At 37.9% G+C, this 16750-nt stretch overlaps 1 protein-coding gene across 1 annotated transcript; it reads left to right on the top strand.

Moving 5' to 3' along the window:
• The first annotated feature begins 10874 nt into the window (after nt 1-10874).
• On the top strand, nt 10875-12587 carry gabrb2b (gamma-aminobutyric acid type A receptor subunit beta2b). The gene is made up of 4 exons (XM_016258814.1): nt 10875-11050; nt 11165-11256; nt 11807-11874; nt 12561-12587. Exons 1-4 carry the CDS (start codon nt 10875-10877, stop codon nt 12585-12587), a joined length of 363 nt encoding a protein of 120 aa, XP_016114300.1.
• Nucleotides 12588-16750: the final 4163 nt, after the last annotated feature.

Below are 16750 nucleotides of genomic sequence, written 5' to 3'. Positions count from 1 at the left end.
GCAGAGGCAGGCCTGTTGAGCACTGAAGCATAGCGAGAACTGGGAGGCAAAAACCAAGCGGAGCGGGTCACTAGAGCGTGAACGGGGGTAAAGGTGTGCCGACAGACATGGATACTGTGCTTCTGGTCACAATAACAATACACCCAAGCAAATGTTCTCTGTTTGGTCAGTATGAAACTCTGTAAACAACTGTGTAGCAGCCGGCTCTTAGAGAGGGGGAGATATGAACACTGCACTCATGCAGTTGTGTGAACATCACACCAGCTATTAATTCTGAGTTATGCAGAATGACCTTGTATGTGAAATCCACAAAATCAAATTAACTATGGCGAACTTGAGTTTACAGATTTGTGAATACAGAATTTCTTTTAACCATGCTCATTTATGGGTTTGGGAGAGTCTGTTTCCCCTTTAATACACACTTATCATTAAAGTATCAGGTTGATTCATCCTTTCCAAATCAACTTAACCACAAACAGAAACAGTGTGTCTAAACTGGATGCTTAAATTACAACTAAGCTTTCTTAAATTATAACTAAGCTCTTTTTCTTACAATATGTAATATAAGCCTCTGGTGTCCCCAGAATGTGTCTGTGAAGTTTCAGGTCAAAATACTCCACAAGTCATTTATTATATCATTTTGAAAATGCCTGTTTTGAGTGGAAGCAGAAACACACTGTTTTTCGGGCCTGTCTCTTTAAATGCAAATGAGCTTCTGACCCCGCCCCCTTTTCCAGAATAGAGCTGAGCCATTACAGCTCAGACCTGCTGAAAACATCTGTTTTGGTTCTGATTATCATGTTTATCGTGCTGAAATCATACGTTTTAAACCATATGAGTTTAAACTTCTGATATACGTTTTCTGAGCGCACACATCTGAAGCACACGCACAGAAAGCGGCTGTCACAGCATGCGAGCACTAAACTAAGTTCTCATTCACACACAAGTTCACGTTAAAAGCACACGAGTTACAAAAACAGTGGGTTATGTCTGTGAAGGTAAACAGCTGGGAAATAAATCACATGTTTATATTAGATCTGTGTGGCAGCAGCAATATACAGTAAATACATCAATAAATGCACTGCTCTGTCGTCTCCTCTGAGGCTGGGCTCTAAACAGTGTTCTGTGCTCGTCTGTGCAGCCAAACACAGAACAGTTAGCATGCTTCGCTCACACTTTCTCCATGGCATTAGAGCTACTACACTGCTGTCGCTAGCGAAATCAAAATGACGGCGCCGTGGGTGTAAACTTACAGATTAAGAGGCGGTGATATTATAATGAGATCCCTTTGCAACGTCACTAGGGGAGCTAAATCTGACGCGCTCGTTTTCTCAGACGCTTGCAGAAAAAGGCTTCCCAAAATAAAGTTACTGGGTTAATCTTTTTCACGTTTCCTTGGTTGGTAGATGCACCGGGGACCTGATTATAGCACTTAACACCTGGAAAAGCCAGTTTTTCATGATGTGTCACCTTTAAATTTCTTTCATACTTTTATTACAGTATATATAAATTTTGTTTTAAATTGTAAAATCTAAAATGCCCTCAAATTCAAGATAAAGGGGCAAAAAAAAAAATGCCCATGCACAGTCTAAATCTATTATGGCTGTCAAAAGTGACAATTAACCCCTTCAAAACTGTTTTGTGTGTGTGTGTGTGTGTGTGTGTGTACTTGCTGGTTGATTTAATAAATATATAATCGTGTGCATTGTAGCATGAAGGAATCAGTGTGTGTGTGGTACATTCTTCTTAATATCATAAACCTCTTCACTGTCTCTATAACAAATGAAAAACTGAATGACAAAATCATATTAACACTCAATAAACTTTTAATTTTTAAAAAATTTTTTTTATTTGTAGCTCTTTATTTTGAAATGCTTGCACAAATTTCACAACCTGCCACACAACTACTTCATGAGGTTCCCACTGATATCTTTCAAGACCTAACGTCCATTGTGTATATACAGTATATATATATATATATGCCAATTTTATTATTTGGCACTCATGATTTAAATTAAGAAATGACTGAGTTTTATCAAAACAGTGGTCAAATATTGAAGCGGGGGGTATTCCAGAAAGCAGGTTATGTGACATACCCTGGTATGTGTAGGGGTAAGTAAGCGGATAAACTCAGCATTCGGTTCCTAAATCGGAGGTAACTTTTTTTTTTTCAGGACATTTTCTTATATTTTCAATTCTTATTCTCATGTGATTAAAGATGAATCGAAAAGTTTGAAAAATGATTGCACAACCACCAATTAGGTGGCGATATGCACTAGGTATGTCAATGGCCTCTGAATAAAAGAAGAAAGAAGCAGTATGGCGTGCTTTTTCTTAGCGTGGGTTTCCATGGTGACTCTTCGATTCGTCGCTCTGTTGAGATTGTCTTGTGTGTTAACCGTGAACATACTCGGAGTTAACTGAACTTACTCCCGGACTTTTTGGGACCAGCATACCTCAAATAAGCAAGGGTTGGGTTAATCAACCGAGAGTTCAGGCTATGTGTGATGGTAAGTTAACCTTGCTTTCTGGAATACAACCCAGGAGTCTTTAATCCTTCGAATGATACACAGTTTCGAAGTAAGAGTGTGATGTTTTAACATGCTGTGAATGTGAAACAAAAATAATCTGAGGCCAAATAATCTGTTAAAAAAATTAAACAGTTTATTTATACTTATATGATACCATGTGTGCTTCATGTGCAACATTATCTGAGCGAGGAGATCGTTAGCGCTGCTGGTGTTGCAGTAATGAGCTAAATGAAGTTACTGGCACGGGAGTAGTTGGAATACACTGTTTTAACTGTATTTTGAACGTAATTGTTTTTATTGTTGAATCATGTATATTATGAGTAATCTCCTGTTTCTGAACACAATATAATGCTTTTCGATCATTGCACTCAAATCCGGAGGACATGACTCATTTAAGATTATCAAATCAGTTATTGTTGAATAATCAGCTCTAGGATGGAAATATTCCTTTATTTGAACAACTTCAATTTAAACTAGTACTTGGATATCGTATTAGAAAGTAAAGTGCATACAATTAAATTATTTAGTTTTTGGAGAGCCATATTTTTGTGCAATTGTGTATGTGGGGAACATTTGGAATTAGTATACAGAATAAAAAAAACACACACATGTTGTTTTCAGCCCATTACACAGTTGCTTATGTCAAACCCATGTTATAACTGTCTGGATGGGATTTTGGTCAAACATAAGTAAAGTCAACATGGCCTTGAAAAAGGCACCAGGTGGCCTCTCTTCTGGCCGGGAGGCAGGAAATATGGCATTGAAGCTGGCTGATAGTTAGCTGTCAAGGTTGAAGACTTCAGTGGTATTGGCATGGACACATGCAATTCTCATCCAAAATTAGAGAGCATCAAAGCACAGGGAGAACACGTGGTCAGATTTCAGAAAGCTCAAGGTGAGGTCAACAAACTCTTCCAAATCCCACCTGAAAGAGAGCTTTACTTTAAAGATATACAGAATTCCACACAATGAAATATTGAACCTTGCTCTGATGTTCTAGTTCAAATTAGTTAAATGTTTTTTGGGGAAATGAAAAAGATTTCTATCTGTTATATACTTAAAGCTATGTGAGCTTTGCAAATAAATATAGCAATATCTGCCGTTGTGTTATCTGACTTTTGTATATGGCCAGAATACATGCAGTCAGTAACAATCAGTGTGCGTCCTCACAGCATCTGAGAAGTCACATCAACTTAACAGGTGCATGAAGATCCCATAAAGAGAAACTCTGATGTGGGTGAGGCTGCGTGAATGTACATATGCATATTCTAGAGCATTCCAGGGCCCATTTTTGTAGCGGGGACCCTCTCTAACTGCAACCACATAAAATAGTTGATACATTTTGATTGGATCTCGGTGGACTAACACAAACAAATATCCAATGCCATCAGATAAGGATGCTAGAGCTGCCAGACACCCCTTAGAGGGAAAGAAGACCCCTAGTACCAAGGCCAGACTGCTCATTGCTTCACATGGCGTTTCCACCCGTCTAATTACTAAGGTTTAGGGACCGGGACTGCCATAAAAATTCCTTAGGACCTCTGGATGCAGCAGCAGTGGCTGAGACAAAGAGAGAGAAAACACAGTTAAAACACTTTTTTAAGCTTTGAAAACTGTAGCACATTTTTCAAGAGGCTGATGACACACAGACACATTTTCCTTGCTATTGCATTCATAATAAATCACATGTAGAATAATGTGATTTAAAACATTTAGGCAACACCAATAAGTTCAGATTAAAATAAATACACATTTTGATGAAAAGGCTTATAACAGGCTTTGGGAGTTTTTCAATACAGAACAAACGAAAGAAGGTAGCTATGAATAGACCTGATCATGTTTAGATATGGAAGGAAGGCATGTTTCAACCCAGTTCACTCTCTTGTGATTATCATCCTAGAACTCATATTGAAATTATAAAATATTTAATAACTTTACAATACATACATTACAATTCTCACAGTGTAGTGCAGACCAAGTTGCCGAGCTTATTACAATAATTTAAAATGATCATTAATTAATTAAAAGTTCATTTTAATGATCATTTGTACCTGTAGCTGTGCATTTGTATATAAACATATAAACTTTGCAACTGGGTAATTTTTGTAAAATATTTTAATTTTATAAAATTTATTTAATCAATATATTTTTGATTATTTTGTCTTGTGGACTATATATATATATAAGAAAACTTATATTTGTTAATATTATTATTATTTTTATGATTATTTTGTTAAAATGATTAGTATTTTACAGATTCTGTCTATCTTCATCTCCTGCTACATTGATGTGGATCAGTGCTTTGCCTTGTAAAGGATCAATGGGTGCAGTATTATACAAATAAATAAATAAATAAGGGAACAGTTAAATCACACAGTGGATCACATTGGATGGAAACCAGAATCATCAACCCATCAGGGCTGCATTCAAAACCACACCAAATGTCAAAGTAAAAAAAACAATGAAATTACAGGCTGAACCAACTTGAATTTCATCACAGCAGCTTATAATGTAAGTCAGTAGTGTGTATCACTCTGATCACTGCGGGAAGCAGCCATGATTACCATTGATGATTGAATGGTAGGCACCTTGCCACCCCCAACCAACCAAGTTTTTTCCCCAATGCAGCTTAAGCTGTGTTTAGTTCACTTTCAAATGAAAATTTCCTGATAATTTACTCACCCCCATGTCATCCAAGATGTTCATGCCTTTCTTCATTCGAAAAGAAATTAAGGTTTTTGAGGAAAACATCCCAGGATTTTTGTCCATGTAATGGACTTTAACAGTTACCAAATGGCTGAAGGTCCAAATTGCAGTTTCAGTGCAGCTTCAAAGGGCTCTACACGATCCCAGCAAAGGAATAAGAGTGTTATCTAGCGAACCGATCGGTCATTTTCTAAAAAAAGAAAAAAGAAAAATGTATATGCTTTGTAAACACTAGGGGGGAACATTTTTTGAATTTGAAGATTAAGGTCAATTGTACTTAATTTTTCTTCCGGGAAACATGCAAGTAACTTCTGTTGCTTCCGAAGAGCAGTATTAAATGAAAAAAAAAGAAGATATTTCAGGAAAATAAGAAAAATTTGGACATCTTCATCCTGTTCAAAAGTTTTCACCCCCGGCTCTTAATGCATCGTGTTTCCTTCTGGAGCATCAGTGAATGTTTGAACCCTTTTTAATAGTTGTATTTGAGTCCCTCAATTGTTCTCAGTGTGAAAAGATGATCTCAAAATACAGTCACTGCTGGAAAGGGTTCAAATATGCAAAAGATACTGGAAAAAACTGCAGGACCTGGAGGATATTTCTGAAGAACAGTGCTCAGTTGAACTGTTCAGAACAAACCAGGGACTCATGAACAACCATCACAAAAAAATAAAAATAAATCGTGGATCATCCAGGTAACCACACACACAGTATTAAGAACCACAGTATATTTTTCTTGTGGACTAAATGTAAACATATTTTATGTAAATTAGCTGACTCAGGACAGTACTAAATAACAACTAACATGCATTTTGTATGATCTCTCTTATTTTGTGAAAATTATTAACATTTTCACAGATTCTGCAAGGGGTTCCCAAACTTTCGCATGCCACTGTACATGACTAGATTTTTGCCCCAATTAACAGTCCGGAGAAGTTGACTCTAATTGCCGAAAGCCAGCGCCAGTCTACAGATTTGAGTGGACAGATTCCACAGAAAATCACGTAGTGTATGATGATCACACAGAGCTTCAGACTCTGATTCCATCTAGTTGGAGGATATCAAACATGTTTGATATTTTGAGAGAAAGTGGGGTCAGAGGAACTACTTGGAGAATCTTGACAAGTGCACTGAGATTGCCTCTTGCTTGGGTGGCTTCGTCTGTTGTGAGGTGTTTTGTGGGATTGCCTGTGTTTCCAAATGAGAGGACAGATCCTTGTAAATAACAGTACTGTCCTTGCGCCTCTGAAGAACTCTATGAACCAGATCACCCCTGAAATTTTGTGTTGTGTGTTCATCTTTCTACCTACCCACTGTTTTGAGTTTGGGGAACACCACATAGTAGCGAGGCATACCTACTATAAAAAGATAATATAGAGTATTATACTGTACACACAGTATTATATTGAGTTATACACACAGTTTTTTTTCCTACTTACAAGTGCTGTTTACAGCCCGCTGTCATTGAACATTCTCATTGTACTCAAGTGCGGCCAGCTGAGTATAAGCAAGCATTGAGGGGTTGTGAAAGTGGAGGCTTTTGGGAGTACTTCAGCACTACTGAATGGAAAACATCAAGCTTACCTGAACAAAAAATTATATATTGATTATAGTGATTAGCACTGTGTACATGCTATGTACAGTAACATGCTTTATTATAGTGTAAACTTACCAGTATGCTCGAAGAGAGCCATTTGCCTAAGGTTCAAGACAAGGGTTTGTGATGTACTGAATGCTCAGAAATCTTTTTCCAAGCCATTTCTTTCTTCTCTGCTGGTCAGAACTGAGCTCACTATGCAGACATCTTTGTTGCTCTCCAGTCTAGTCCAGTCCAGTTCCTCAGTCCATGTATGAACCCCACAAATATGATTGAGAATTAACTTCCACTTTTTGATTACAATTTCCAGCATCTAGGTGGAACAAAACTAACGTCCTTCTTTTCTGATGGTGGATCTAATGAAAGCATGCTGGCATCTAGGTTAGTGCTTCCATCAGGCTCTTCTTCACACTGAGCTGGTTCTGAGCTGAAGGTAAGCACAGGTAAGTACCATTTTGATAAAACACAGGCATCCTCACTCTCCATTGTAAACAAACAGCATTAGTTTACGTGTGAGTATGCGCCTGTGGATATGTCATTATGCAACAGTCACGAGAACCGTTTGCCCAGGCTGTGGATTGAAGGTAATAATGTTGTAAATAATGTGCCGTTTCTTGCACAGACCAATCGTTTCACTTCAGAAGACCTCAATATATCGTCAGGCGCCACTGGTATTAATTTGGTCTAGCCTGTATAAGTGTTTTTGACTCCTAAAAAATGGCAGCCACAGACATGCAGTGTATGAATCCCCAAGGACCACAGTTTTACCTAAAAATCTTCTCTACGGTTCTGCTGAAGAAAAAAGTCACCTACATCTTGGTTGGCCTGAGGGTGAGTAAATTAACAGCAAATTTTCATTTTTGTGTGAACTATCGATTTATTAAGTACAACAACATGACAAAAAGCCAGAAATTTGATTACATTTAAAAATGTTGGAGAATGCAACTTTCCTGATGTTTATGCATGTGTATCTTCCAGTGTACATTTACAATTATTGTGTGTGATATGCTTTTTTACAAAGATTTTATTGTGTGTGTTTGAGATAGTGTTTGACAGCGTCTCTGTGAGTGTACCTGAAAAGTCTCCTATTGTCTAAATAAATTGCTATTTGAGCTTTCAGAGGTGGGAAGTTCTTCAGTTCTTTAGTGAACAGTACCAGTATTTGGAATGTGACGTTGTATTTGTTGAGCTTTCCATTCAAGAAAATGTTGTGGTCTCGAGTCTGAGTCCAAGACTGTATTTTCATGGACTTGGGAGCATTTGTACTCTGTCTTGAGTTTGCATCAGTTGCAGAGGTTCGTGCAGCACTGATGTGAAACCAGGCTTCATGCACCCCAAAGTAGTGTTGCCTCACGAAGAGCTGAAACTGTGAACTCTTTTGAGAATTGGCGTCAAAACCTTGACAGGTTAAGTGAAGTCTAATTTAGATAGCGCTTTGGTCAATACAAGTGTTATTTACAAAATTGTTCTCGAAGCACACAGGGCCTTGCTATTTAGAAGTTTTACTGACGATGACACAGAGGTTCCCACAGTGTTCCAATGTATGCGCCGACAAAAGGTCAGCATGCACAAAACCTATGCAGCTGGGATAGGCTTTTAGCTGTACGTCAGTCTCTGTCGAATGCATTGGTGTCCCAAAGTAGGTGCTGCATGGGTTGTTTATATAATGGCACATCAGGCAAGACTTGGGGCCGGCAGGTTTTTTTTTTTTTTTTGGTGAGCTGTATTTGAAGATGGGCATTCAGAACACCAATAAATGTGGCATGAAAAATTAAGCTCCGTCACTGTAGCCATTGTTTGCGCATGCTTTTCGTTGTATTGACTGCCAGTTTAAAATGTCATCTTTTCTGTTTATCATTTCCCAATACTCACAACTTCATACATACATCAGAGGTGTAAAGTATTTGAGTAAATATAAGTAGTTACTGTACTTGAGTATCTTTTTGGATACTCTGTAGGTTTACTGAGTATCAAAGGTATTAGCAATGTTTACTCTCTACTTCACTACATTTTTGAATAAGCATCTGCACTTTTTACTCCACTACGTTTGTAATGTGTGTGTTTGCATGGCACCTAGCTTTTTCTGCAGCAGTTAATTTCTGCTACAAAATAAGCGATATCGCCAACGACAGGACATGGAAAGTACAATATCTTGTGCATTTTTCCCTTACTCACCCAAACTTGTCAACAAGGCTACTTTACGGTGAATGCGAGTTCCTTAGCAACAGCAATGAGGCTGAAACCAGCTCATCCAGTGCAAGACGGCTTTGACTTTAAAAAAAAAAAAATCTCACTATTCTCCTGTATTGTTATCCTGTTATTATTGTAAAAGTTCAATAAAAAATTAAGCAAAAAAATATATATATATTTTATTTATTCGTTATACTGGAGAGCTTTTTGAAGGCTATTGGTTTTTTTTTGCAATTGTGAGGTGTTCAGTTTTACTTTGGTTTTAGAAAATAAACGTGACTGCTGTTCTCACAAATCAACTCTTTCTTGTTCTCTTTGACTAGTGCATTTTGAGCCAATACTTAGTATGAGTAAAATACTTAAGTACTGTTAAAATCAGATACTCTAAGACTTTTACTCAAGTTGTTCTGAAATTGGTGACTTGTAACTTTGGAGTAATTTTCACTGCAAGGTACCTGTAATTTTACTCAAGTATGGTTTTAGGTACTCTTTACACCTCATACATTTATTGCACACTTGAATAGACAAGCATTTGTTTAGTTGTGTGCACCAATTAAACAGATTGTGCTGCCCTACTTGTAACTTAATTCTTTCACAGGGAATAACATTTAATTTTATAACAGTCCATTTTCAATTTTCCGACATAAATGATGTTAGTAAATGATGCTAACTATGTTGCTGGACACAAGTTTTCTAATCCCTTCTGCTCAGGAAGGGAAAGAAAAGCTCCAAAACAAACAGAAGCAGTGAAGCTCCAGGAAGTTCGGAAACAGCGACAACAACAACTACAACCAGCTTATGCGACCAGCAAGCAAATTTTCTCTTCAAAGCCTCTCCATCTGCATCTTCCAGATTGTCTAGGACCTTCTTCAATGACTTGAGAACCTTCTCTCCAAGGCTCCTCCATCTGCTAATCGGCTAATCTACCTCAAAGCCTGTGTCTTATTGGATTCTAACACTTTAACATGCTTTTTCTAGTCCAGTAAGTGTTCAACTTGAAATATTCTAACAGTTTTAAAGTTATTCTTATGTTTACTTATTAAATTCAGTAAATATTTCAAAGCAAAAAGACATGAACCTGAATGGGGACATTTTTAGATTTATGGGTTCCTAACCTTCCTATTAAATTGTGATATAATTATAACATGATATATAGTAATGAAATGTATAGCAACATAAATGAAACGATTATGTTAAAAGGGAGGAGAAAACACTTCCCTCTGTTATCATTTTATGCTGTTGATAAACAGACCTCATCTTCATGACTGCAGTAATATTTATTTTTTTGTCTTTCTACTATGGCACATACGTTTCAACAGCTAGTATGCCTATACAAATCAAGCACACTTTATTTTTATTAGTTTATTTTTTTTAACTCCTTCCCCTTAATGCAGGGGTTTACCTCGGATTCCCTTTGTCGTGCAACCTAGAGGTTTAGATTCCTGTATCGATCCTTTGAAGCATCCCATTTATCATCTACACCTCCCCAAATGATGGACAAATAAAAGTTGACTATCAAATAAAGTCCCGTTTTAAATATTTGCACTGTTAAGACAAGCCTGCTGCTCCACTTTGTGTAAGACACATTACTTTTGTGCCTCACGTCAAATTTCAAGACTGAGGAGAAAGAAAGACAGCGAAACAGCACATGAAGTGGCTATTAAAAGCCTGTTTGACAAGAAAGGAACGCTTTTTCCATGATGCACAAAGACTGCAGTTGTAATACCGTCTGTTTTACAGTTCACTTTGGTGTTTTCGTAGTTTTCCCTTTAATATCTCCCCGTCTCTGGTCGGGAAGTGCTCCTCCAGCAGCATCAGCACCACACCGCTCCTGGATGCTGCGCTGCTGGAGTATGTACGCATGCGCACCACAGTGGAATTACTGCACAGCGCACTCTAAGTTGGATCTTCTCTGTCTTCACGGAAACCAGAAACCATACAAAAGTATGGCGATCTTTAGAATAAGACAAAAGAGCTTCGTGCGCGTCTGGACGTTTTCCGTGATCGTGGCCGTGGTGTGTGCGCAAAGGTAAGTCCGAACCAAAGCTCTCCTCACTTCATATGGCTGTCTGTAGTCCACACACAACTGAAATGATCTGCAAGCATGCATCTGAATCTAACGGTGCATTTTCCCTCTTTGCAGTGTCAATGATCCAAGCAACATGTCTCTCGTAAAAGAAACTGTTGATAGACTATTGAAAGGATATGACATTCGCTTGAGGCCAGATTTCGGAGGTAACGCACGTTTTTAATTAAATCCATCATGTCAGCCTTTTAACATCACCTCTGAACTTTCATATAGTAACATCCTAAGCGTGCCATTATGGAGAGTTACGCGCTAATATATCCCAATGATCTCAGGTTTGGAGGCGATCGGGACACTTGCTTCCACTTGTTATGAATTAATCGCTTAATCTGCCGAACGCGCTGTTAGATTAGAAATGCTTCGCAAAGTTAAAAACGAATTTACACCGATTTGGACATCTGCACGTTCTACCCTTGCAATGCTTTCTCTGATTGGCACTGATTAATCAGTAATAGTAATATCAGTGAACAGTGATGCTCATGATGATGAATCCATAAATTGTGAATTTATGATTCTGGATGATCACAGTGAAATCAGTGTGTTTAGATGATCTTTGCTTTACTTTTCACCTCATCCTGGATGTTATCAGGCTGACGTTGAGTTAATAATGGCTCATGCGTGACATGACCATTCATTTCAGTGTACAAAACAAAATCAATTAGCTGTAACGTCACTGGTATGATTTGGTTTGGTTTTTAGGTCCTCCGGTGGGAGTGGGGATGAATATAGACATAGCCAGCATAGACATGGTCTCAGAAGTGAATATGGTAAGTCTGTTATCATGCTGTCCTGTTGAAGACAAAGTATGTGAGCTCCTTTAATCCCCTTTCCCCCTCAGCTTTCTATCCCAGGTCATTTATGTTTCATTTGAAGAGTTATAGTCTATTGTTTGTCACTACATCTGTGGGTGCACACTTCATATCAGTGGAATTTTAAGCATACTGTAGACGGTGTATAACAAAACTTTTCAGAGCATGCACTACTAGCTTTAATACTCAGTGTTCACATATGGACATGAGTAATGGTCAGGAAGAGCTAGTGTGGTTTCTATGGCAACATCTTTTTTTTTCTTCTTCTGCGTATTGACTGAATGTTTTTGCTGGGATTTATAAAATCACAAAACAAGTGGATACCAACGTGAATTTCTCCATTTTGGATTTTTATACTCTTTCCACCCTTATGGTTATCTGGTAGGATTTTCCCCCCTTAGATACAAGAGCATCCCCTAGTGATGGTTTTGAAGCACAACATGAAATTTTGTGTTCGAGGTCTGGTCAAGTGAGGTGATATTCATGACAATAACTGAGAGCATCTAATGTATTTTGATACAGCAGGACCTGGTTGCATTATATTTTGAGTTATTTGTACTCTTAGCCGTATTTTGAGACTGGTTTTGTCTCTATTGTTCTCAAAATAGCCTAGCGATATTCATTATATGTTACATGCATTGCAGACTGAGAATACGAGGTTTGAGATGTGAATGCATGCGAGTGTGCTCGCTTATAATCTTTGGAATCCCATCTCACAGTAATTATTAATGTTTTAAGCAACAGTGCACGCATACTTTAGCACTGTCAAGATGTCTTTAGGACAAAACAATGATTGCGATTTACGCCGTTTCTGAGTGAATGCATTTGTGTGTCCGCAAGCTTAAATTATGTCACTAGTAGGCCAAGAAAGCACAAATTCACAGATCACTGCTCTGAACCCTTTCACATTTTCCTGGCTGGGATCTTACACGCATTCATCTGGATTAAACATTCTTTTGCATTGGATAAATAGCTAGAGCAAGTGTCCAAATCACCATGAACCTTGATGTCATGCAGTTTCTCCAGTAGTAGGCCTATAGCATCAACTGTTTTTTGAACTCTCCTAGATTTGATCTTACGTAGATCATAAAACAAGACATTGATGTTTATTAAATCTCATGCACATTTCTGAATAGAATAACCTGCGCCGCTGTTATAATGTTCTTTCCTGTTCTCTGTGTATCTCCGTTACAGGAGAATATGAGTAATGTGATTTCTTAGAAGAGGTTTTTATATTATACACATATCATTCTTGCAGCTCTGATCTTTATATCCTTCGAGATGTTACAGTACACTGAAGTGCTGAACTAGTAACGTGTGTGAGACAACATGTATCAGAGGCATTACTGTACTTTTTACACATTCAAGCAAAATAATGTCTCAGATGTGCTCGCTCGGTTCACTTATTTACTATTCACTACATACCGAATGGTGCATGTGAGTGTAAATGAGTGAATTCAGACACTATTCTGTAGTTTTACATGAATGCAACGTCATGTACAAGAAGTCAGACTATTTCAAATCTAATCTGACAGTTCAGACGGAAAGACAGTTCCAAAATCGTATTCGCTTTTTCAACCACATATTAATCGGATGTTATATCACAGCTACATGGACCTGAGAAAAAATCAAATGGTTGAAAAAGCCAAAAAGACATTCATGCATCAGCATGTTTAGCATCCTAATCTTTTCCCTCGTGAATCATTGAGCATGAATGACTCGACTCTCTGAAGTTTGAAGCAGAGTTTTGAAATGTACCCCTTCCATCTTGTAGATTTTGTTAGCAGCGCAAACATTTTCTCAAAATAAAGTTACCCTTTTCCCACAGAGCTCTCAGGACTGGGGGCTCCATTGCATTATTAAATTATATATGAACTTATATTAAGGCTTGCTCGGAATTACCCCGCTGGAGCTGCGCCGAAGCAAAAAGGCTCTATGCTTTCAGCTTATAGCCCTACAGTATATTGCTTCTGACTCTTTCAATTCTGTCCACGTACAAACATGGTCACACGTCTCCATCATCAAAAGTCCTCTGCATCGCACACAGTAGGTGTTAGATGGTATAGTGGGTCTGCCAGAGAGAGGAGCAAAGGTCAGACATGACCGCAGGCCGATATGACTCGCCGACGTAGACTTGCAAAAGCTTCATGACATTAACAACCTGCCATTTTCTTGGAGGCAGTCCGGGGTGCGGTTGTAGGGAAGGTCGTGCTCCTCGCTGCGCCTCGGGTGTGCGTGATTCACCGAAGGACTGATGAATGCAAACAAAGGGGTGAAAGTGAAACCGAGTGCTAATGAACGGTCTTGCAGCTTCTGGGCTCAAGTGAAGCCTGATGCTTTTTGATCTTAGGTGCAGACTGATGTTTGCAAGTGCAAATGTGTTTTTTTTTCTTTCTGTCTTCACTGCGGTCTTTGTTCCTATACCATGACCTTGACTCATAGGGAAGAACAAATCACAAATTTGATCTTTATATGTGACCACAAAAGCAGTGTTAAGTCGCTGGGGGATATTTGTAGCAATAGCCAACAATACATTGTATGGGTCAAAATTATTGATTTTTGTTTTATGCCAAAAATCATTAGGATATTAAGTAAAGATCATGTTCCATGAAGATATTTAGTAAATGTTCTACTGTAAATATACAGTTTTTGGTTAGTGATATGCATTGCTAAGAACTTCATTTGGAGTTTACTACTGGTAGAAGTTAAAAGAGAGCGAATGGACACAATCAGTTTGTAAAGGTTCCCAGAACAAGCTGATTTTAAACATCAAAACATTCAGGAAACCAAGAGGCTGAGAGCTTAGCATGAGCATTGGATCTTGAATCTTTTAAAGTCTAAATAATAATAATAATTAAAAAAAGTATGGAAACGCATTAATCCTCAGATTTTAAAATGTTCATCTTTTTTGTGTAGTAATGCTGATAATAATGTGCTAGTTTGATGATATAATGTGCCACAAATCCTGTGACATGCCATTTTGGTGACGTCTGGCTGCTCTGATTGAAAAACATGAAAATTTGTGAGCGTGAAATGGGTGATGTTTTAGGATGAGTGGCGTATCTGCTGTAGCGGAAGCATGTGTTGGCTTTTGTGTGTGCTGTTGACCCAGCTGGACTGTGCTGTTTCAATACACTTGAGATAAGGAGCATGCTTGCTCTCTAACATACAAACTGGGGGGCACTCGATATGTCTTTTATTTTATTTTATTTTTTAAAATGTATTTTTTTTTTATTATTTCTATTTTATTTTAGCTGTTTACTGTAAAACCGATGATAGATCTGCATTGTCCTGTGTCATGTTGAAAATAAATGATCTGCTCTTTTCAAGCACCGATAGAACAAGCTTCAACCTCTCAGTTTATTCTGAACTTCTAAACCTGCGTATTAAACATTACATAATTTAGTCCAAACAGACTATATAAGCACTTTAAATTATATCATGTAAAATTAAAATGAATGATGATTCTTGTTATTGTTTGTAAAAACATTACATAGAACCTAAAAGCCTAAATCCTTAACTTGCGTAAAATGTTAACTCTATGTTTTCTGCCTTGCAAGCACGAGTGTTTCCTACAAGAAATTAAAATTAAGCGAGGTGTTACTATGTCTGACAGCTTCAGCTGGGTGCTGCTGCACTGGCCTGCCCACTCGGGTCATAACATCGCTAATTATTGTAGAAAAAAAAGCAGAACACTAATGAGCACCAACAAACCCATAGGTATATCATTTTCAAAATCCATCTTTGGACGTCCTTTATACTGCCGTAATTGTGTGTCTTTGCATTTAGAGCTATAAGTCTAACCTTTTAAGCAGTTTCCATGCTTGGAGTTTTCCGGGTTTTTTTCAGTTTCCGGGTTTGAAATTTAACAGGTAATTTGTGTTACTTTAGCGTTTTTGTAAATGTGTAAGTTGGCTCAACTACGGCTAAAACAAAGAGGCACATAAGATTACATAAATGCAGTAGAGAATGCATAAAACAAGTACCGTACAAAACAAAGATACGGACACTACTGATGGCAGAGTACATACATTATGATAGCACTTATGGCGTTTGATGCTCTTGATGGTAGATAAATCTATGATCCATTTCAGGTGTCATCTAACATCTACTTAGAAATGTAATACCTGATGAAACTGTGTGTTATATTATTGGAGTGAACACTTTTTTTAAATACCCAAAGAGGTTTGCTGGCATTGCTTGTAGGAACCAGTCTTGGCCTCTCAGATTTGTCTTGCAATTATACACACCTTTAGACATTTACTGATGGATGTACAGCTCTGTGCTGTCAGGTTGGTGTAAGTTCAACATCAGTTTTAAAGATAAACACCTCTGTTCCAATCACCTGAATGGCTGTTTCTGAAATAATAGGCTTTAAAAGAGCCACGGGGAGCAAAATAGGCATTGTGTACATTGTGAACTAGACGTATTGGGGGTTTTGCATCCCTGGATTATACAATAGCTTTCAAATGGTCATATAATGGCTCCCATCTGCATCCTTATGTATTTTTAATATGAAAAACAAGAGCGGTGCTGGTGTTTGTGTTGGTGAGTAGGCGTTACAGAGAGAGAGAAGGTCTGGGGTAGACCGCTGAAGAACAAAATATCGAGAACGGCGGTGAGCGAGGAAATTCAATTCACAGAGAAGAAAGACAAACCTGGGAAACTTGAGTACTTTTATACCAGCTATACAGTTCTGTATCTAATTACTCTCTGCTCACAAGACTCCTATATGCTTGTGTAGTACATTACTGTGGCATTGAATGTTATACTTATCCTTGTGATGGTCTTTTAATTGCAAAAAAAAAAAAATCTTCCATTTCAATGTGAGTTT

The sequence above is a fragment of the Sinocyclocheilus grahami genome, unplaced genomic scaffold (assembly GCF_001515645.1).
Source record: "Sinocyclocheilus grahami isolate Dianchi unplaced genomic scaffold, SAMN03320097.WGS_v1.1 scaffold1742.1, whole genome shotgun sequence".
Taxonomy (NCBI): Eukaryota; Metazoa; Chordata; class Actinopteri; order Cypriniformes; family Cyprinidae; genus Sinocyclocheilus; species Sinocyclocheilus grahami.
The sequence above is the reverse complement of the archived record's forward strand: the minus strand, read 5'-3'. Positions and strand labels throughout refer to the sequence as shown.